Raw genomic sequence first — 22,734 nt, 5'->3', positions numbered from 1 at the left:
GCCACGGACGATCCCACTGAGAAGGGGCACCCGGCCCAGCCACGGACAGTCACAGCTTAACATCAAACACCAAAGTGTCACCTTGTACCAAGGTGTAAACTAGTTCATACCTTGGCCTCCCAGGAGAACCTGGCATGTGGTGGGGAGAGCGTTGCTTGGGCTCAGACAGACTTCTGGACGCTTGTTATGGGGCTCTGAACATCCTGAGATGAGAGAGGCATCTCCCCAAAACTCTCGATGGAGCGTCATCAACCTCCAAGTCCACACAATCCTGGGGCAGTGTTTACGCAAGCACTCCCCGGCCGGGACCCTGCCAGCGCCCCGGCCTGCGACCGTGCCAGCTGTCAGCAGTGGGGGCCCTTTGTGCCACCCCCGCCCTGCCATGCCAGGGCTTCTCCACAGCTTAAAAGAAAATGCCCATGAATCACTGCAAGAAACATGCCTCCTGTAAAGGGAATATAAATGTTTATTAAGAAATTCTAGGAACCAGGTCAGGCATCTTGGTGTCTTAGTCACTCCAGCTAATTAAAGAAAAAAAAAAATCAAAATAGAAGCCCATCCTAGGAACATGAGACAACGAGAGCTTCTCTTGCCACAAGTACTTTGAGCCGCGGCTCAGCCGGTTGCCAAGGGGACCCAGTGTTCACCTCTCCCTCTGCTGTGTAGGGGGATGCTGACCTACCAGGAACAGCTAGGCCACTGCCTCTAACACCCCACAGGAAGGGCCGCCAGGGTGTCCCCAGGGGCCCAGACGACGGAGGAGGAAGCCACAGCCCCACCCCAGACCTCTGCCCATCGGTCTCTGGTCTCCGGGGCTGAGCCAGGCCACAGAACAAGGGAGAGGCGTCTCCAGGCCTCCCCAGCCTCCTGGGCCCTGCTCCCCAGCACACCGACCCTCCCCTGTGCCGAGGACTGGAAACCCCTGAGGGCAGGTTAAAAATGTGCTTAGACCCCAGGTGTGAGGAGAGGAGGAGGGAGGGGGGTGGAGGGAGAAGGGGAGGAGGAAGTGTGAGGACCAGGCTGCACCCTCCACTGGGCAGCCACAGAGCTCAGCTCAGGTCCGTCCGGCCAGCCACAGCCAGACCCCCATGCCAGGCTGCTGGCCCCGATCGAGGGCAGAATGGCCCCAGAACAAGTACCCCACCGAGGCCCGGGAATTCACAACCTCCAGCTCGACTCCAGGATGCCCGCTCCACCCTAAGGCCAGCGCTGCCCCTATAGCCTCAGCTGGACACACACTGCGCCTTCCTCCTGGCTCCTGCAGGACAAGCCTCGGCATGACAAGCCCCCTGCCTGCCGCAGCAGGAGCCACCTGGCCAGAGGCCTCCCGATGGGCTTCCTTCCACAGAAACAACTGTCCTGAGCTTTGGTACGCATGCTCGCACACACACACGTGCACACACGTGTCTGCCTCCCGAGGCCCCGTGCAGTGCTGAACACGTGACGGGAGGAGCTGAATATGGGAAGGAGTTAAAACACTTGGTTCGTAAGTCAGGGAGACGAGCAGGGAAAGGGAGAGAAAGGGTGACGTTTTCCAAAGGCTAAAGTGAGTGAACTTAAGACTGACGCAACCTGTCCAAAGCAGGATGCTAGCACGGAACACCCAGCCCAGTATCAGGGAAGGACAGCTTCAAATCAGCACCTGTAAGAAGCCAAGGCTGAATTTCCTGCAAACCCCAGAGGCCTGACAGTAACTTAGGGCAACCACCCTGATCGCCAATACGACATCACGAAGCCTATGCTGTGAACGCTCGGGGCCCCACCTTGAAGAGGGCTCGGAGAAAATGCTAAAAGACATTTCATCATCATAAAAGATGGCATCCTGCAAAGGCCCTCAGACTCTCCTGGGGGAATACCCCCAGTGCCTTAGGCCAAGCAACAAGGCGACTTTATTTCTGAAAATTTTCTGGCTGTGCCGCACAGCATGTGGGATCTTACTTCCCCAACCAGGGATCGAACCCATGCCCCCTGCAATGGAAGTGCAGAGCCCTAACCACTGGACTGCCAGGGAATTCCCAAGGCAACTTTTGAAAACAGGATTTGCCATGCAAGCTGCCCAGAGAGGGCACTCTGGAAAAGACAAGGAAACCTGGGGAACCACCCTTGGCACCCAGGGCTGCAGGAGCTGGAATCCCTGGGGGCCTCCTAACACCACAACGCCTGTGCTCAGTGACAAAAATGGCAACTGATGAACAAACACGGGGAAATCCTTCCAGAGTGGGACGTGGGTGAGACCTCAGTGATGGGTGGAGGGGACCTGTGGATGGCGTCTACACCGCCTGAGCCCCGCCGCCCTGCCATGCTCACTCAGCATGCCCAGTGGGAGAGGACCACCCACAGCCAGTGGGCAAACCAGAGTGGCCGGCTGGGGATGGAGGACAATGGTTAGAAGTTAGGGAAGCACGTGGGGCTCCTAAGTAGCCAGACTGCCCATCACGCAGTGATAGTATCAGTAGCAACTACGTGACTCATTCACACTCACTGTCCCTCCTCCAGTGAAAACCTGTGAGGTTTGTTGCTGATAAGGGAGCACCCACGGTGCTAACCCCCCACCTCCCAGACCCTCTCCCTGATCTCAGACTTGGTTTTGAGCAACTCAGCCAGCCAAAGGCCCAGGCAAAACACCACTCCCCACCAAGGACATGCCTGGGCCCCTGGGGCCGCGCTCCGCCCCTCCTAGTGGGCTGAGGCTTCTGTGCGCCTTTTCTGGTTCCTCTCTTTCCCAACACTTTCTTGCAAAAACCTCTATTTTTGATCTGCCATTAACTTTAGCTTCTTCCTCTGGCCCCCAAACAAGTTCTCTATCTTTTTTTTTTTTTTTTTAGTGAGCATTTATACAACAAAAGTGAGTTAAAAACAAGTGAAAAGCTCAGAGGAGGAATTTACAGGAGGAGGAAATTCCTGTACTGCTCCTACTGGAGGAGAATGACCTTGGGTCAACTTAACCCAAGGGCATGAGGAGCCCCATACTGGGCCCCAGGTCCCTCCCTGGCTGCCCAGCCAGCACCCTGCTGGGGCCCCTCCCCGGGTGGGGGCAGGAAGCCCCCTGAGCTCCTGAGACCGCTTCACCCTCTTCCACACCTGAGCTTCCTTCCCACTGGCCACGTCTGCAGGACAAAGGCCGGCGCCAGAAGCCCCTTCCGAGGCAGGAACCTGACACAGGCAGAGCCACGCGCTCTCTGGTGGGTGACTGCCAACTAGCAAAGCTCTCCCACCACGCGCCCTGGGCTCTGGCTCCAGGAGCCAGGCCTGGGCCCTGTGCTCTGGGACCACGGGTCGCCCATCTGTGCAGGCAGGCCACGCCCCTGTGGCAGCAGCGCAGGGACATTTAAACTGAGGCATCAAGTCTCAGCACTTTTCCGAACAGGTCACCTTGGGACAGACTGGCCAATGGCCACAGAGTGCGGCCAAGTTCCTGGTTAGCAAGTGTTTTTTGCGTGATGAACTTCAAAAAAGGAGAACAATAAACAGATCCCCACCTCCACCCCCCGCACACACATCACAGTAAAAACCTGGAGCGTGCCCTGTGCTGTGCGTTCAGAACAATGTCAGCGCAGACGCCGCTCTGGGCCAGGCCGCCTGCACCACACACGTGAGACCCACGGCAAACGGGGAGGATGCCCCAGCCCACCCGGCTCATCAGGGGACCAGGAGCAGGTGGAGGACACGGCAGAGCCCAGCCACCACAGGAGCGAGGGGACGCAGCCCCCTCACTGCAGGGCCTCTACGCTGGGGGGGGGGGGAGGGTGGGCCCCGACGTGTAAAACTGACCATGGAACTGGGAGTCATAGGTTCCACAGAAACACGCTCCAGCCTTGGATGCTCAGGTCAGCCACAACAGACAGGATACCGTGCGTGCGCGCGCGCGCGTGCGTGTGTGTGGCAGAACTCGGGGTTGGGTGAGGAGTGCTTCTGTCCTACGTTAAGTGCCTCGTGTCAAATCACTGCCTGCAGGGTAAAAAGAGTTCCAGCCTCCATTGTGTTGGCCCAGGGCAGTGGCCAAGGCCTTCTGAGCCCAGTGCTCGGCTCTGGGGGCCTCTGTCCCCACTGCCCCACCCCAGCCACACTGCAGCAGCTGCCTTTGACCCGCCAGGCCAGGCGGACACTCAGAAGGTTGTTCCCATCCTGACGGGACGTGGACTCCTCAAGAAAATAATCCCATTTGGGGCTGTGAAAGGAAAGGAAAACAGGCTCAGGTGTGTGGACTTAGATCCGTATTTGGGTTTTTTCTGGAAAGCGTGTTGAGACCCACCAGGAAATTAAGTGTGTCACCGGCTGCAGGCCCCGCCCGCCCGGGCCTGGGAGACAGGTCACCAGCAGGCACAGAGCCGAGGTGTGGGTGGGCTGACTGAGAAGAACATGCCCACGAACACCTCCTGAGCTGCTCCAAATACCATCTGGAAACATCTGATTCAACGTAAAATCAGGGGATCCGGTTTGTTTGGGGGAAGGAGCTCCTAAGACTCTCCTGAGCTGCACTTTTACTTTAAAAAGACTTCCAACAACAAACCTGAAAAACCCAGCACCTGTCCAGTCAAGGACATTGGAGGATGAACAGAAGCCTGGCAGGTGGACCGGGCAGAAGGGGCTGAATAAAGGTGAGCAGACGGCACCCCAGCACGGTACCTGGCTCCGCGAAGGACCAGCAGCACCCTACCCTGGCCCTCTGGAAAGCCACGGTCTCAGAGTGTCACTTATTGTCAAAAAAGAACAGCCCTGTACAGCAGAGAAGCCTGGCAGACACCCCTTCACCCGCGATCCAGCACTGTGGTGCACAGAGGGCCCAGCATCACCTGCGTTGTAGTTTTGACCAAAGATTGTTTAAAGTGGATCTAATCATGGGGAAACAATGAAACCAATGCAGATTGTGGGATCGTTCTGTAAGTCAACTGGCTTGGATCCCTAAAATGCCAATGCACCAAAGACGAAAAGATGGGGGGGGCACACTAGTGTCCCTTAGTGTCAGATTGAGGGACACTAAAGAATTAGGACAACCAAATGCAATGTGTGATTAACCGCATCCCGGCTCCTGTATGGGCCACCTGGGAGGGTCACTAGAGAAACTGAATATGGACTGTATGTTAGATAACGTGTAATATTTAGAGAGATGAGAGGCAGGGGAGGGAGAAAACATAATATTTAGAGAGGGAAGGTGGGAAAAAGGGAAGAAAGGATTTTTTAAAAGTGTGACAGAATATTAACTAATGACTCGAGGAGAAGAGTATTTGAATGTTCATTGTACAATCCCTTAACGTTTCAGAAGTAATGAAAATTTGTGGGGGAAACGGTGTGCGAGGGGCGCTTGGGCTTCTAACACCCTGAGGCCCTGCTCATCCGCCGTTCCCTGGAGCCCGGTGGAGACAGGCACGCGGGCACACCCACACCCCAAAGTGGGGAGGCTCCACCCTCATCTGCTGTGCAACCTCCAGCATATTTCTTAACCCATCTGAGCCTGAGTGTCCTTATCTAAAAACTAGTAATAATTACAGTGCCTGTTCCATAGGGTCCTTGTGAAGATGAAACAGGGTACTGAAAAGTGCTGCAAATGGAAGGCCCAGCCCCTGGCAAGCCGCGTGGATGTGCAGGACACAGCGTGAGCACTGAGTGTGTCATTCTACAAGTTTTTATTTTAAAAACTATTTTTACTGCCTTCTTAGGGCACAAACCAGACACACCTTAACAGTGCCCTGAGAGCTCCAGATCTCTGTTGGGAAGGTCAGGTGTCACGGAGCGCAGGCCCCGGGCACGGCAGGGAGGACCTTGCAGCCTCTGCAGATGCCCTGGGTCTGCTCTAGTGCTGTGGGGTTCTGTGGGGTTTCTCAAGGTATATATTTAAACACACATGCGTGTGTGCGAATAACCCTTTGGTTTGCTTCCTCCCTTGCTTTTAGGCACCAGCAACGTATCTTACCCTTGCGCTTTTGATATGCCACGTCTAGGAATCAAACAACCACCGGGATTCAGGATTCAGCCTGTCAGAGCAGGCAGGCCCTAAAAGCGTTTGGGCCGCCACGAGCGGGCTCAGTAGCACCTTCTCTGAAGGGGCAGAGCCCCCAGCCCTGCTGGTTCCGGAGGCTTGAAGCCACACACACAGGGCCTCCGGCTAAGTGAAGCGTGGTCCTATCAGATGCTCGCACAGGAGGGGGGGGCCTCAAATCCGCTTTCAGCCAGGGGAGGGGGGAGCAAATAGCATCACATCGGTGCCCCCCACACCCGCCCAGTGCAGGCCATGCCAGGAGGCCCCTCGGGGGCACACGTGACTGCGGCAGGGGCTGCGGGCCACCGGGTAAGCTGAGTCAGGACGGCAGGACAGCCGGTCGTGAGGGATGCAAGAGTAACAATGGCTTTGTTGAGTTTGTTTCAAATGTTCTCAATATGATGCTTTCACGTGTACAAAAGGAGAACTGGGAGAAGTTTAAAAAAAAAAAAAAAAAAGTCAGCCAGAGACACAGCAGGAAACTTAGCACCGGGGAGACCAAGATCTGTCAGCCTGTTTCCTTTCAAAACATAATGTGTCCTTTAAGTCAACAGAGTAGCTCTACCACATATTTAAACACTGCCTATGCCCCCGTCACTACCACCACCAGGTCTCAATCCCACATGAATGCCAGCTGGACACCAGGACACGCACCAGAGTCTACCGCTGCACGGCTTCTAACAGCAAACAAACAAGAAAAGCAGCGCAGCTGTGCTTCCAGCAGGTAAAAGACTGGGTAAGTGACAATACAGCCACGCAGCCGCACCCTGGAGTACTATGCAGCCAGGAAAAAGAACAAAGCTGCCTCACTGAGCAAATACACAGGACAAAAGCCGCGGTGGAATGTGTTTGGTGGATCCTACATGTGTGTTTTTAAATCACCTACTCCATGGATGCGTGTGCTTGCGTGTATACACAAAAATCCATTAAAAGGGTCTGGAAAGGGATGCACCAGTAAAGGGCAACAGTGGTTAGCTGGGGGAGGGGAGGGTTGCACATTCTGTCTACACACTTCTGCACTGTTTGAAGAGTTTCACAACTAGGCCCACTGGCAGCCTGCGACTGTGGGCGAGCAGGGGCGGGAGCTGCTGGCCTGGCCCTGTCCTAGACAAAGTGCTGGCCCTGTGCCAGCTTGGTTTGCTCTGGGCGAAGGAGATCCTGGCCAGCCACCCCCCACTCTGACAGGCTGCCTTTCCAACGCAGCTGCCCAGGGGAGCACCTGCCAGGGGTCCGGGCGGGCAGTGTGCTTGGAAACCATGTTCTAAAGCCAGAGTTCGGGTTGGGGGAGGGGACCTAAATCCTTGCCCCAGTAATCTCACTGGGGATCGAATCCCTCGTTCAGTGGGTCAGGGTAAATTTCAAACAAATCCTGCCCCAAATTATCACAGGAAATGGCTGAGACAGTGAAGTCTCACTCTACTTTCCACCCCACCCCACACAGGGCCAGGTGGCTAGGAACATCTCTCTGGGGCTGCAGGAGGGAGGGGCTGTGTCCAGCACAGTGCCCACCTTCCTGGCCAGGCCCCCAGAGCTGCTGAGACGGGCCCAGCCCAGGGTGCAAGGAGAGGTTTTCGCTACTAGCGCTGGAGGGAAAACAGGGCACAGAGGCACTGTGAAAACAATCCTTTGTGGGAACAAATAGGTAGGAATGTATTTGTGATATGTCTGCCTAGAAAGACTGCGGCCACTCTGCTTGGTGCTCACCAAGCACCCCCTGCCCCCCGCCCCATTCTGGACAACAGGCAGGAACCTCCTCCAATATGTGCGACCTGGACAGCTGCGGGGGGCGGGCGGGGAGTCTGCCCTCAGAGGGGTCCAGAGCTTCCCTTCTCTAAGTCCTTGAATTTTCAAATCAGAGCCCTTCAGCCTCCAAGAAAATCTGTTCCTGGTCTAGGCAGTCCCCAAAGCGAGTCTTAGCAAACCTCCCAGGTCTGGGCTGGGAAGCTACGAACAAGCAAATAACAAGGGGCTCAAGTTGCAAAGACGTTTGTGCCTCTGTTTTGTTTTATCATGAGCTTGCTATAACATCAACAGTTACCTAAATGTGACAGAGGGTCATGAGTTCCTAGGATGACCATTGGGGGACCACACGGCCACAGAGCTAACCAGGACAATCAGCAGCTCTCTGCGTGCAGTCGGTTAGGGGTGGGGGTGGGAGATCAGAGCAGAGCCAGGAAGCCCAGGTTCCCCCAGAGTCAAAGATGCCCCTAGGGGACTTCCCTAGCAGCCCAGAGATTAAGACTTCACCTTCCAATGCAGGGGGTGAGGGTTCAATTCCTGGTTGGGGAGCTAAGATCCCACATGCTCTGCAGCCAAAAAAACAAAACATAGAACAGAAGCAATACTGTAGCAAATTCAATAAAGACTTTAAAAATGGTCCACATCAAAAAAAAAAAAAAAAAAAGATGACCCTAGGAACTCTCAAACTAATTTCACGTACACACATCCTCGTTTCCTGCAAACCTTCCAGGTGGTCAAGGGAGACATCACCAAGCTGCAGGGAGACCTGGGAACCAGTCCCTGGTCACAAAGCTAGGCAGAGCAAGGTGCCAACTGCCTCCTTGGCTACAGGTCATTTTGGTATTCACTCCCCACCATACAATCGCTATGGGAGTAGGGGGTCCCTAATGAAAGGCCTGGCATGACCTGAGCCACTGCCTGCAGGGACCACCCCTCCCACCACAGAACACTCTGGGAGCCCACAAACCAGGGTCTGTTGCTCGGGTCTTCCCAGGGTCACCTCTCGGTCACCCCCTGCAGCCAACTTGCCTTTCCTCTCCCTTCTGTGGGCTACCTCTGTCCCCTCTATGAACACCAGTGACTTATGCTCTGCACACCTGGGCTTAGCCTGGAAATGGGCTTCCTGGAGGTGCCCTGGACCAGAGGTAGATTCTTGGTTCATAGCAGATTCACCTGGGGAACCCCTTAAACTGCAATCAACATCTGGTACGTGGAAATCTGCATTTCCGAAGGCCCCAAGGGAACCCTGTGCACTCCTGACTTGGAGGTCTACAACTGCTCTGGAGGTGGAGCTCCAGGGTTTCTGCACACCTGGAGGTTGAGGCTGGCTTCCTGCTCTAAGAACAGGCACAGCACTTTGCAGGCAAAGTATGGATCCATCCTCTTCTGGCTGCCTTGGGCTTACAGGCACCCCAGAGAGACTGGCTTCCACCCCACTGTGAAGGCGCGGGTTCCCAGCGCCCCTGACTCAAGCATCTAGCCATCCTGCCCTGTGCTGCGCAGGGCACATGGACCCTGGATCAGGGGGGCTGAGGCAACCCGGAAGGCATCCCCCGGCGGAGGCCCGGGCGAGCCCCGCCCCGGGCCAGTCCCTCCGCAATTCGCGAAGCTGTCTACCGGGTGCTGCCGGGTGGAAGGCCACAGTAAAAGAGGCTGCAGAAAGGTTTTCCAGTCAAGTTCCCTACCCAGTACTGGCCTCGCCTGAACGAGGTACTCAACCCCAGCCGCACCCCAAACGCTGGCCCCGCCCGGGTACTTGGGGTCCACCTGGCTCCAAACCTAGCTTCGCCCCTCCCCCACGACCACACCCACTCTTGCAGTAACGTCCCCACCCCCCTCGTGAGTCCACACAGCCCGAACTCTGACTCATACAGCCTAGAAACGGCCCGCCTTCACCCGCGACCCCACCACCTGCCACGTGGTTTGAGCGGCCACAGCGTGGGACCAGAAATGCGGGGACAGCCTCGGGGGGGAAGAGGTCGTGAGATCCACGGTACCTGACACCCGCAGACCTTGGGCCGACTCAGTTCCAAATGTACCAGGAGAAATAGCCTTTCAGCTCTAGGTTCTTGAAGACTACTGCGGTTTTTAAATCAGTCATGTAATCAGTTTGTGAGTTATTTTACAAATGAGAAGATGAAACGTTTGATCACGAAGTTAATAGTATAAAGGCTTAAAAGCTGTCCCAAAGGTGGAAGACCTAAGTGTCCAGAAGAGTTCGCGTAAGCTCAGATGAAATACACGATTCTTTAAACCAAACTGGGAAAGAAAAGTTGTTTACCCATTAAAAGGTTGTTTCCACTTTTGTGTTTAAAAAACAAAAAACAACCACAGAGGAATCAACGACAAAGTCCCGGACTCGCGCGAAGGGAAATGCTGCCCTGGGGTCGGGGGCGGGCGGCGGTCCGCGGATCCCAGGCTGCCGGCTCCGGCCGCCCGCCCCCGTGCAGGTGCTGCCTGCCCGCATCCGGCCCCGGCAGGTGAGAGCACGGCGGGGAGGAGGGCGGCGCAGACCCACGCGCAGGAGGCAGGGCGCTCCTTTCGGGAGAAAGCGCAGCGGGCCCCAGGAGCCCCTCGGGTCCGGCGCGCCCCCGCCGGCCGGATGGGCGGGGCTCCCACAAAGAGCCGCGAGAGAGGACCCGGGACCGCCCCCCGCGTCGGCCGCCGCTGGCTCTGGTTTCGACAAATTAAACCTTAGAGCGCTGGAAAAATTACAGGAAGAGAAGAGCGAAGAATGTGCCGAGTGGCTGGAGGCAGCCCTGTCCCCGCGTGAACTCCGCCCGCCGCGCGCCCGGGCCGGCCCCTCCCCACCCGAGCGCGCGCCCGGCCGGCGGGGGAGGGGCCGGGCGAGGACACCCCTCCCCCGCGGCTCCCGGGCCGCCCACCTCCCCGGGCGGCAACCGCGGCCCCCACCCAGCTAGCCGGCACCTGCCCTTGCGCCCCCCGGCCTGGGCGGGGTCCCCGCCCCCGGCCCTGATGACGACAATCGCCCCCGCGGCCCCGCCCGAGCGCGCCCGGGGAGGGGGCGTGCCCGGCGGGGGCGCGGTCGCCGGGCGGGCGCCGGCTCCCAGCGCCGGGACCCGCCTCGCGCGGTGCGCGGGGTGTCGCCCGCAGCCCCAAGCGGCTCGGACAGGGGCGAGGCCCCTACCGTTCCCGGCCCGACCTCCCCTCGCTACCCGCCGGCGGCTCCGGGGGCGTGGCCGGGCAACTCGCACTGGCCCCGGGCCGCCCCACTGACCTGTGTGAGTTCTCAGGTGCGCCTTGAGGTGCGAGGATTTCCCGTAAACTTTCTCGCAGCCCGCGTAGTGGCACTTGTGCTTTCTCTGCGGGGACTCGAGGTCGGCGCGACTTCGACCCCGCCGGCCCCTTTGTCTGAGGCCGGGCTCGCCGCTCCCCGCGGGCCCCGGCTCTCGCTCCGGCTCCAGCCCCGCCTCGGGCTCGGGCTCGGGCTCGCTCCACGCCGGGCTGAGGGGCGCGGCCGCCGCGCCACCGGCGCCGGGGGAGGTGGGCTCGGGGGCGGGTGGTGGCGCGGGCGGCAGGCGGCAGGGGGTCCTCGCCTTCCGGGCCGCGGCGCCTTCTCTGCGCTCCGCGGGGGCGGGCGCCGGCGCTTGTTGGTTAAGGTCCGCCAGGATCCGCGCCACTACGAAGAGCGAGGCGCTGTCCTTGCCGTCGCGGCGCTCTTCGACGCGGGGCAGCGTGGCGGCGACAGCGGCCGCGCCCTCGGGTCCGGGCTGCGGCCCCTCCCGCGGCCCGTGCACGACCGCGCGGCTCGACATGGACACGAGGCATTCGGCGGCGAAGTGGTCCACATAGGCGGCGGCTGCCATGCTGCGGGCTCCGGCCGGCGGGCGGGCGGCACTGCTGGTCGCTGCGAGTCGTCAGCGGCGCATCCGCACCCACGGCCTCCGGAGAGCTGGCGGGGGGCGGGGGCGCGGCGCGCCCTCTCCGCGGGCTGGGCTGGGCGCGCAGCCGCCTCTGCCGTCACCCGCGCGGCTCCGCGTCTGCGAGGCGCCCGCCTGGCTGGGCACCGAAGAGTGAGCGCATGGGGGGCGCGGGCGAGTGGGGTCCCCGCAGGGCGTCAGGGGAGGCCTGCCCTAAGGATGCCGAGTGGCGACGTTAGGGACGACCGCGCCAAGTCGCGGCCGCAGCCTCGCCGCGCATTGTGGCAGGCGGGACAGCCGCCGCGCGCGCCGCGGCTCGGTGTGGGCGGCCCGGCCCCGGGGGTGGGCGGGGCCGGGGCCACATCTGGACCCGACGTCAGCCCCCAGCCACATCCTGGCGGCGCAGGTTACAGGCGGCGGCGGCGGCAGCGGAGAGTTGCGCACGCGGAGGGGGCGGGGATCCCGGAGCGCGCATCGGCGGGATGGAGCGGTCACGCGCCCACGCCTGGGGAGGAGGCGTGGCCGAGGACAAGGGTGGACGCCATTGGTCCTCAGGTTCGCGGCAGGGCCAATCCGTACAGAGAGAGGCGCCCACCCGGCCTCGGGGCGTGCGCGTGCCAACGGGCGTGCCCCCTTGGCCGGCGGGAGGAGGGGCGGAAATTGGAGCCCGGAGCCGGGCACGCTGACGCACGACGTCCGAGGGCGGCGGGCTGGGGCGGGGCCGCGCCCCCTCCTTTCTGCGGCGGGGACCCCGCGGGGTATTTTCCTGTCGGAGCTTTTGTACCGTGACAGCCTTGAACCCCGGCGCGGAGACGAGCGCTCTGAAGGGCGCCCCTTTGTCCCTCTAGCCCCGCCTGTGCTGGGCGCGGCGGAGAGCTCGCCCTGCGGGGCTCGCCTCCGCTTCTCCCTTTCCTCTCCGGAGTGAGGTGCCCGGCGAGGAGGCGTGTCCGCTCCAGCCGGCGCGGAACAACCCCGCCGCACCCCGCCGAAGCCGGGTTCTTGGTCGGCCTCGCCGCGAGAAAGACCGCTCGCCCGCTGCACGCTCCTCCCCTGCTGAGTCCGGCGCTCGGCCCTGCCCGGCCGGGAGCGGGGTCTCGGGTGGGGAGGGGCCACTCCCGCCGGCGGGACCCGGAGCTCCCCGACCGTCCGGCGGCCGGGGATCGAGCCGCGCCGCGCTGCCCTTGAGCCCGGGTCAACCGGAGCCCGACTGGCCCCAAGCTGGTGGTTAGCCTGGCAGCGCGGGTGATGTGTCCACCGCGTCTTGTGTTCGCAGGAGTGAACTACGTGCCGGGGCGTCGGCGCCGCCGCTTAGGGAACGCAGGGCCCCTTCCTCCGCCTCCCCTCCCCAGGCCCGCTGCCAACTTCTCCCGGCTGCCCCTCTCCCACCTCGGCCGGGGAGGCTTCAAAAGCCACCGGCTGCGAGGGCCCCGCCCACCGCGCCCCACCCACCCACTGTCGGGTCTGGCGGAGGAAATGCTCCCTGCCCCGCCCCGCCCACTTGCCCTTGGCCCTCACCGGCGCCCTCACCCTCACTCTTCTCTAGGCCCCGCCCCCCCGCCGTTCTGCTACAGGCCTAGGCCATCACCATAGAGGGTAGAGACCGGAACCGATCGCAGCAAGCCCCTGACCCGGGGAGACTGGCCGGCGTCTGCAGCTCTTAATGGACGTTCAAACATGTCAGCTGCCCGCGGGGAGCCTGGAGAGGGAGGGCAGCCCAGGCACTGGATCCCTGCGGACCGGAGAAGAGGGGTGGGTGGGACAAAGTCATTCTGCGCACAAAATTAATAGCAGCCATTCTCACAGAATTAATTTGGGGCCTGGGTAGAAAAATCTCTTTCCAGGTCACTAAGGAGGAACGGAGACAGGCATTCTGCGTTGCATGTCATGGTGACCTGTAAACTGGTGTGGACGTTTGGGCGCCCTGGGTATCTGTGACTAAAACCCTAAAGTTCCTTCTCCCTGGTGGAGTCCATGCCCCGGGAAGACCACACAGCATGCTATTCAGGGGGGTCTCTGTACCAGCCAGCTGGGTCAGGTTCCTCTAAGATGGTCTCCTATTGGCAGGAAGTAGTCATTCTTCTCCCAGGCAGATTGTGTTGATGACATTTAAGAGATTTGTGTTCTGACCAAATAATGATTCAGAATGTTCCTGCAGTCTCACCACATGTCACAATCAGTCACTTCATTAAGGATGGAGCTGGCCCTACGTTGACTTACCAGCCACCCATCCCCTCCCCATCCCTCTCCAGCCAGCAGTATTCTGCCCAAGTCTTCGAGGTACCACATCTCCCCACTTTCTCCATGATCCCTCAGGACACCCCAGCCTGCACACACCTAGGAGTAGGCACCCTTCTAGACATGAGGCTTTGACCGTTGACAAGACACCTGCCCTGGGTGAGGGGAGGCAGGCCTGGGTCAAGTGTCATCTGCACTGACACATACCCCACCCCCATCCACAGCCGGAAACAGCCCATAGGCCTCCGCATGGATGCAGCCTCCCTGAGGATTTTGGCTGTGCCCCCGTGGCATTCTGGAGGCAAAACTCAGCCCCTTGGTTTATTTCTCAGGCCTTTAATGATTGTTCATGGGGACTTCCCTGGTGGTCCAGTGGTTAAGACTCCACGCTTCCAATGCAGGGGGCCCGGGTTCCATATCTGGTCAGGGAGCTAGAGCCCACATGCATGCTGCAACTAAGGAGCCCGCCTGCTGCAACTAAGACCCGGTGCGACCAAATAAATGTTTTACAAAATAAAATAAATAAATGATTGTTTATGGAAGGAGGCCCCAGGGCCCAGCAGACTACCCCAATCCCACATGGGAGTATCTTCCAGATACATATAGTTGTCTTCCCCAGAGGAAAATCTCACCATAGCCACAGGCCCGTGTTTTCCTTGCTTAAGAGGATTTTGACAGAGGTGGCTTCTGTATGTATGAGGTGGGTGAGGATCTAGTGTCAGATGGAAGGAACAGGATAAACAAAAGCAGGGTAGGGAGGATCAGCCCAGAGAAAGTGGATGGGGATGTGTCTGGAGTGAAGAGGCTGGACTGGAAAGGGGGCTGAGGTTTCCACTGGAGGTGGTGGATTGACAGTATGTGTTGACTCTGACTTTTGGAGCCTCCTGACACAGCAGTAAGTTTGCTTGCTCTAAGGCAGAAATTGGCAAGAATGGGGCAAGCAAGGGAAGAAGTAACTGCAACACGGTTGTTGAAGCTAAAATACTCAACAGGCCTGAGAAAACGAAATCTTGAAATGGTAGCCAGGAAGGAAAGCCAAGAACAAACTCTGGAGTCCCCCGAAGGTTCACCAATGGATGGCACTAGGCACCTCTGGATGCGGGTGTGAATGGAGGCTAAGATAATAGCTGGCATAAAGTCTGCTTAAGAAGCGCCCAGATCCTCTCACCAGATCTGTGCTGCCTTCCCCATCCTGATAAAAGACTGGACGTCTGTCATCTTAAAAAGGTAAAAGGACACATCTCGGGCTGAGAGATACCATTCACAATTAAGGGCAGAGGTGCCATAATAGGAACAGAGGGGTTAAATGAACCTATAGGTGTTAGATGCTGAGAACATGCCCCATCCCCTCTTCTGGGTTTTCAGAATGCCCGCAGCCAGGAGGCTGAAAGGGTCTTTCCTGGGGCATTAGACCAGGATGAGGGGAACACCTAAACTTTCTGACACCTGTGGTTGCCCAAGGGAGCAGCCAGACCACCCTAGAGGGAAGGGCGCAAGTAATGAGCCCCAACGTGTGCAGAGCTTCTAATCGGGGTTTCACAGGCAGCCGAAGCTGACCCAGCATCTCAGGAAAGCCTGTGTCATGAAACCTAAAGCCCCAATAGATTTTTTTAAAGCAACTTGGAGGAAACAGAGACTATGCAGAGAGAAGTACATGGCAACGTAGTCATCAATAATGTCATCAGAGAAAATATGGCAACCCACGAAACGAGGCCACATATAAAGAAACATTCGGAGAACAAACAAAAAGTGTTCTTGGAAATTTAAAGTAGCAGAAATGAAAAAAAAAACCTCCAGAGAGGGATTGGAAGATAAAGTTGAGGAAATCTCTATGAAAGAAGAACAAAAGGAACCCCAAAAATGGGAAGTAGGAGAGAAAAAAATAAAGGGGGACCATCCAGAAAGTCCATCGATCAAATAATAGGAACCCCAAAAGAGTGATCAGAGAAACACAGGTGGCAGGGGGTGGAAGTGGGGGGAATCATCATTTAATTCATCCTTAAAAAAATCTCTAAAACTCAGGGGCATGCACTGAAAGGGCCCACAGGGAGCTCAACGGGAAAAAATAGTTCTACCCCAAGGCACATCACTGTTGAAGTTCAGAATAATGGGGACCAAAGTGTCCTGACATTAGAAGTAGGTCACATAGAGATGGTCAGGAGCCAGAAGGCGAGAGGCAAAGCCTTGAGAATCTAAAGGAGAATTATTCTCCAGTCTTTACCCAGTGAAAATATAAACCAAGTACTTTGAGATGAATGAGATCTCAAAAATTTTACCCATGGGTTCTTTCTCATGGTAGGATGCTACCGGAGATAATTCTTCACCAAAATAAAGAAGCCAACGGAGAAAGAGGGAGGCATGTGATCCAGGAAGGAGGCATTCAATGCAGAAGGGAGGGGAGGGGTGCAGAGGGCCACCAGGCCAGGCTGGAGCAGGTCAAATGCTCCATGGACACTTCTTCAGGAGGTGAAATAGACAGGATCCCTGTATCCATCAGGAGAAGCTGGGCCCAAAGTACAAACCACCTGCAAATCTCAAAGTTTTTTTTCTGGGCTTCCCTAGTGGCGCAGTGGTTGAGAACCCGCCTGCCGACGCAGGGGACACGGGTTCGTGCCCCGATCCGGGAAGATCCCACATGCTGTGGAGCGGCTGGGCCTGAGAGCCATGGCTGCTGAGCCTGCGTGTCCGGAGCCTGTGCCCTGCAACGGGAGAGGCCACAGCAGTGAGACGCCTGCGTACCGCAAAAAAAAAAGGTTTTTTCTGGCCGTGCTACACGTCCATCGTGAGTTTCCTGGGGACGCCCAGGTTGACGGAGCAGCCTCTGTCTAGAACATGCTGGTCGCCATGGTAGAGGGACCCAGAGGTGTCCCTCATGCTTTCTTTCACACAAGATACATTGTCCCTCTCCCCAGGTGGGAAAACTTTTAAATCCTGACCTAGGGGCCAGAGAGAGGGAAATCGGAGATGAGAAGGAAAACAGGGATTCGAGGCCAAGGGAGGTAGCATCCTGCTCGATCGAGGACCTCTGTAGGCGGCTCCACCCCACTCCCAGCTCCAATACACAATCTCGACATTCAGTGATGGAGAGGGACAGAATGACACAACAAACAGCCCAATTCAGAAAGGGGAGGAGGGGGAGATCCCAGCAGACAGTGTCCATTAGCAATACTGAGACCCTGCTGGGCAGATTTTGCCCCTCATCCTGGAGTGACTGGGTGAATAGTCCCAGTCTCGCTCCCTGGGAGTCCCAGCCACCCAATTGTTCTACGGGCCCTGCTCCACCTTGCGGGTTTCCTCCTCCACCATCATCCTCCTTGGCTGCATGTTGCGGGAGAGGGGCAATGGGAATATGCCCTCCTTGGAGGCTGAGCAGTTTCCCCAGCCCGCTTTCAGCCTGTAGAAGGTTAGAGATGAAGGGTCATCTTAAGTTCCAGCCACAAACTGTATTAGTGCTTGTACATGGTTTATTTTGCCCTACTAGTTCCTCAACACTCTAGTTAATGTCTTACCTAATCTGTTCGATTCCAGCTTGCTTCATTGTCAATGGCCACTCTCAAGGGCCTCACAAGACATATTTGTCTCAACTGAATTGCAGCTTCTTTCAGCCTCTTGGTCTTTGATGGTAGAGGAACACGCTCAAGTCTCTTTAGTCTCTGAAACTTCTAAGTTATCCCAGGTGACGATGTACCCCACGTTCTACCGCTGGCTATGTGATGGCCATCCTTCCAGCCTCCACAATCAGTGTCCTCACTGCCCACTGGACCAGCCTTTATGCCAATGTCACATGCCTTTTTTTCTATTGCAGCCATGCCCCACTCCTGGTTACCATTTTCTGTACCAGTCAGGAGCAGCTAAGTTATGCTTCAGTAACATAGTTCCAAAACTCAATGGCTTCAAATACCATAAGTTTAGTTCTTAGTACCTAGAGGGTTGGCTGAGCACTCTGCTCTGTGGCATGATCATTCCCACCCCAGCACCCAGAGGGACAGAGCAATCCCTCTCTGGAACACTGACAGTCACCACAGCAGAGGGAAGAAGGAAGGTCTGGCAATTAAATGCTTGGCCCAGAAACGACGCACATCACTTGTGCTCTTAGCTAGTCACATGGACCATCCTGCTCACAGGGAGCCAGGGGCAGACCCACAATGTCCCCAGAAGGCAAGGAGCTGAGCTGTGCTGAAAGCGTTAATGGTTTACACAAAACCTGATGTGACCTGAGAGGCTATTGAGAAAACTGGCAAAGAGTTTGGGGATGGATTAATGGTAAGGAGATAGAAAACTAAGCAAACGGAAGATAATCAAGAGCTCCAGAGAGAACAAAAGAAAGTCCATTGTCACTGACCACTTGGTTCAGTTGCAGACAGTATTTCCGTAATGATCACTGTAAACAAGGAACATTGATCTAATGGAGGAACAAGGCCCCCAGAGATGCCCACGTGGGCAGAGGCGGCAGGAGGAAAGGGAGCCAAGTCCACACCTACATCTCAGAGCTCAACCAACATCACCCCAGACCAAAACCTTGGGAGGCGGCAGTGTGATTGTGTGTGATGGCAGAATTCCACCGTGGCCCCCCACCTCCCCACCCCTGGTGTCCACACCTCCTCCCAGTCAGCCCAACACCAGCCCAGGTGTTTCTGTGAAGGGCTTTTGCAGATGTGAATTAAGAGCCACATCAGTTGACCTTAAGATGGGGAAGGTTATCTGAGTGGGCCTGACCCAATCACATGAGCCCTTTCATCTGGGTCTAGGGTCGGAGACAGGGAGGTCAGGGAGATTGGAAGCAGGAGTGGGGTTTGAGGCACGGGAGATTCTCTGTTGCTGGCTTTGAAGGTAGAAGGGCCTCATGGCAAGGAACATGGGGGGCTGGGAGTGGCCTCCAGCTGACAGCAGACTGTCAGGAACAGAGGACCTCAGTCCTACAACCACAAAGAACAGAATCCTGCCACAGCCACCTGAGCTTGGAACAGGGCCTCAGGCCCCAGAGGAGAACATGGGCTCAGGCAATACCTCGGTTTTGGCCTGAGACAGAAAACCCAGCTGCACCATGCCCAGACTTCTGACCTACAGAACCGCAGGTCATAAATGTGTGTTTCCGGCTAAGCTTGTGGCAATTTATTATGCAGCAAAAGGAAACAAATGCATATACTGTTTGAGTTGTAGAAACGATCAGGTAAAAGAGGCAAGTAGGATTGTCCCTGGGGAGGGGGAAGGAGGGAAGGGAAGGGATTAGGGACGGCTATGTTTCCTAACCTTGCAGCTTTAAGCTATCTGCATGTAGAACTTTGATGTAAGGAAAAACTAAAATTGAAAGATCATGTCAGAGACTACCAGCCTCCCAACTACTTTCAATGGAATGTTTGTGTCCTCCCCAGATTCATATGTTGAAACCTAACCCCCAATGATGCTATTAGGAGGTGAGCCTTTGTGAGGTGATTAGGTCATAAGGGTGGGACCCTCATGAATGGGATTAGTGTCCCTATAAAAGACCCCCATGGAGCTCCCTCAGCCCTTCTGCGTGTGGGGACATAGTGAGAAGACAGCCACCTATGAACCAGGTCCTCATCAGACATCGAACATGCTTGGTACCTTGATCTTGGACTTCCAGCCTCCAGAACTGTGAGAAATAAATATTTGCTGTTTATAAGCCGCCCAGTCTATGGTATTCTGTCACAGCAGCCCAAATGGACTAAGACATCAACAAAATCCATCGCCTCTTTCCACAGCAGTGAGCAACCATACTTCCCACACACCTGTGCAGTTAGGTGTGACCAGGTAATTAGGTCCCCAGGACAGGACTATGAGCAGAGGGGCTGTGGGCTTTTAAGAGAGTAGATCTCTCTCCTGCATCTTCTCGTTTCCTTTCTGCCTGCTGGACGCTTATGTAAACAAAGCCCTAGGGGATGATGGAGTCACGAAATAGAGGAGGCTGGAACCCAGAAATCTGGCTCAGGGTGCTCGCAGATGGTCACTATGTTTGAGCCATAATAATCCAGGGCCTACCTGTTACTGCAGCTTAGCCTACCTTCACTAATACAAAGGTGGGAGGGAGTGGAGGGGATGGAAGGAAAACAACAGAAGAAGGCATATGAGGAGAGGGCTTGGTGGCATGTGGAGTGAGGTCTGTGCTTTGTGCTATAGTGTTCTTCTCTGGGGCTGGCTTCCTGGTGGCAGCCAGGGTTGCCAGCTCTGGGCATCATCCTTCCTCCTTCCCAGGGAGTCACTGATGGCTTGCCATGCTAATAGGAGAACAAGCCATTCTCTGTTGTATGACATGGGGGTGGAGCAGAAAACCTTTTCCACGTCCTGTCTCCCAGTGGTCCTGGAGTGCAGAATAATTCATCAGGGCCCAAATGATGAAAGCCAGCTTCACATCTGGTGCACGTTTACATGGGGAAAGATTAAAACCAGAAATGCTTCTGAGACCCAGCCATCGAAAGACTTAAGAGATATTTACAGGGTCGGCAACAAATGTATGAGGAAAGCATGTTAAAATGATGGATAGTCCCTTCCAGGCTTGCTGGAGCAGATGGCTCCCACTCCTGAGCTCAAGTGACGTGGGACCCCCCCCCACTTCACGATGATCTGGGAGGGTCTCTGGTCTCAATGGTAATTGTCTGTTCTTTTGTGAACCGCCTCCTCTGCCCCGACAATAAACCCCTAGCAGTAAATCCCCTCCCTGGTGGATGCTCTGGGCCAGATGTTGCATTTTATCCTTTTGAGTTGACTCTGAGATTCTTTCCCAGCACCAGTCAAGGACAATGAGTCCCAACCTTCAGGTAATGCTTCATAGCTCCCCTGACACGTTGACACACGTGGAAAAGGCACAAGAAAGGGGCCACTCCTTCCCACTCTACAGGTGAGAAAGCTGAGCCTCAGTCAGGCAGAGAGAATTCCCCAAGGCCATACCTAGCAAGATGCAGAGGACAGGTTCTTTGGCCTCACCATGGTGCCTGCATCCCCAACCTCTGGGAAGCTAGCTAATTAATGTGGGGGTTTATCAGATCCATTAAATAAGAGCCAGGTGAGTCCATTCTGGGCTCTCATGGGAATCCTGTCTAATAAGTATTCCCGTTAATGGGAATGGGTGGATTTGCCATGAACGATGTAGGATAAAGACTCTAATTCTTGGCTGTTTGCATGTAGGACTTAGTGAAGAACTGAAGGATGATTGACAGGACACAAGGGAAGCAGTATTCTTTTTGTTAGTGATGAAGGGAGTTAGAAAGTGGGGCTGGGTCATGCCCAGTCAGGTGGGTACTTCAGTTTGGGCACCGGGGGTCTGTGGTCACCTTCCGGATCACATCCTCGTGCATTCACTTGGTTTTCTGGGCTTGGGCTTCCTACGTAGGACGGTACATTGAGAGAGTCAGTAGCTATTAGACCTGATTTTACAGTTCAACTAGTTGATTTAAAATTTTTTCCAAATGTAGTATTAGTTGGTTCTTTCTACTCGAGCCTCTTTGAACCGGAGCTTTCTGACTTGGGATTTGGTCTTTCGTATGAGACTTCTTTCGCATGTAAAGCAGAGAACTGCACAACCAGGGCTATTGATGTTCCAGGGAGAAAAAAAAAAAAGAAATGTTTTCCCCCAAGGAAAAGGAAAGGAGAAGTTGAAAATGAATTAGTTTTAATCACATTTCAGGTAACTTGAGAGCAGCCAAGAGGCTGCCATCTCTAACCAGAAGTCATTTCCTGAAAGTCCAGAAATAGTTCCCACTGCCAACGGCTGACGGAGGCCCTTTGAGTGGTTTGCATTGGCTCTGGTGGGTCACCAGGAGGCAAGCCCTCCAAAGGCTCCTCTCCAAGGGGACAAGGATGCCCCTGGCTCTGGGCTAGCCACTGGACAGTGCTGACATTCAGTGCCTCGGGGTATGCAGCCCCTCAGGAAATGGGTCCTCAGTGAATGGGTCCACACATTCTGCCGTGTCCTTGAAGTCTCCCCTTAAAGACCTTTATCCACCCACGTGTCATTATGAAGCAGTAACTCCCAGGCTGGGAGGGCCTGACTCAGAGACTGCAGCCCAGACTCCTGGGTGGGGAGAGGGAGGGAGCCAGGCTCATCTGAACCATCCCAGTGATGCACACAATTCTACCTACAGTTTCAGCGTGCCTGGGACACAGTGGCAAATGGGAGGGACCTGGAGATCCCCTGAGGCTGCCAAGCTAAAGGAGAGCTCACTCTTCAAGTCAGAAATTGTTGCAATATCACAAGGCAGTTTAAAATATTGTTGCAGTTTTTAAAAATGGCTGCAAACCTTTTGATAACGCTCGCATTGACTCTGGGCAACTGGCGACTGCTTCAACCCATAGAGCCCCGCGCAAGGGGAGTGGTGTGACCTCTGGTCCTAAAAGGCAGCAGCCTCCCCAGGCTGTCCTGCAGTGCACCCATCACAGGCTCCCTCTTGGAGCCCTGAGCTTCCATGTAAGACTTCCAACCACCCTGATCTGGAAGCCGGCCTGTGGGTGAAGAGCATCTTGCAGTTGTTTCTCAGGTCTTGCCACCTCCAGACCTCCCAGCTGAGGCCCAAGTATCAGTGGAGCAGAAACAAACCATCCCTTCTGGGCCCCGTCAAAATTCCTGACCCACAGAACAATGGTTGTTGCTCTAGGCTATTACATTTAGGGTTAAACCAAGAAATGACTGACCTAGTCTGGATCAAAGAAAAGGGATGTCTTTTGATCCTGGGGAGGGAAAGACCAAGATGGTGGGCTTCGGTCTGAGGTCTGGACTCTACGTGGGAACTGAGGGATTTTCAAGGAACTTGACCTATTCTGTTTGACTTAGAGACTGACTTGAGACTCCCCTCACGGCTCAGAGAGAGACCCCAAGTGGCGAGACCCTCAGACCCTCCTCTGAGAGGCTGGGTGGAGGCTGTTATGTGGACCCATCTCCATGGCACA

The 22,734-nt window shown here is 56.2% G+C and overlaps 1 protein-coding gene across 1 annotated transcript in view; it reads right to left on the bottom strand.

Moving 5' to 3' along the window:
- Positions 1-11,983, bottom strand: part of KLF13 (Kruppel like factor 13) — a 42,399-nt gene extending 30,416 nt beyond the window's left edge. Inside the window, exon 1 of the mRNA XM_029236763.1 lies at positions 10,956-11,983. Coding sequence (XP_029092596.1) covers positions 10,956-11,544 — 589 coding nt within the window. The 5' untranslated portion in view covers positions 11,545-11,983. The remainder of the gene's footprint in view (positions 1-10,955) is intronic.
- Positions 11,984-22,734: the final 10,751 nt, after the last annotated feature.

This window comes from Monodon monoceros, unplaced genomic scaffold (assembly GCF_005190385.1).
Source record: "Monodon monoceros isolate NGI ecotype Baffin Bay Population unplaced genomic scaffold, NGI_Narwhal_1 Super_Scaffold_21, whole genome shotgun sequence".
NCBI classification, from domain to species: domain Eukaryota; kingdom Metazoa; phylum Chordata; class Mammalia; order Artiodactyla; family Monodontidae; genus Monodon; species Monodon monoceros.
Note: the sequence above shows the minus strand (reverse complement) of the source record. Positions and strands in the feature narration are given on the sequence as shown.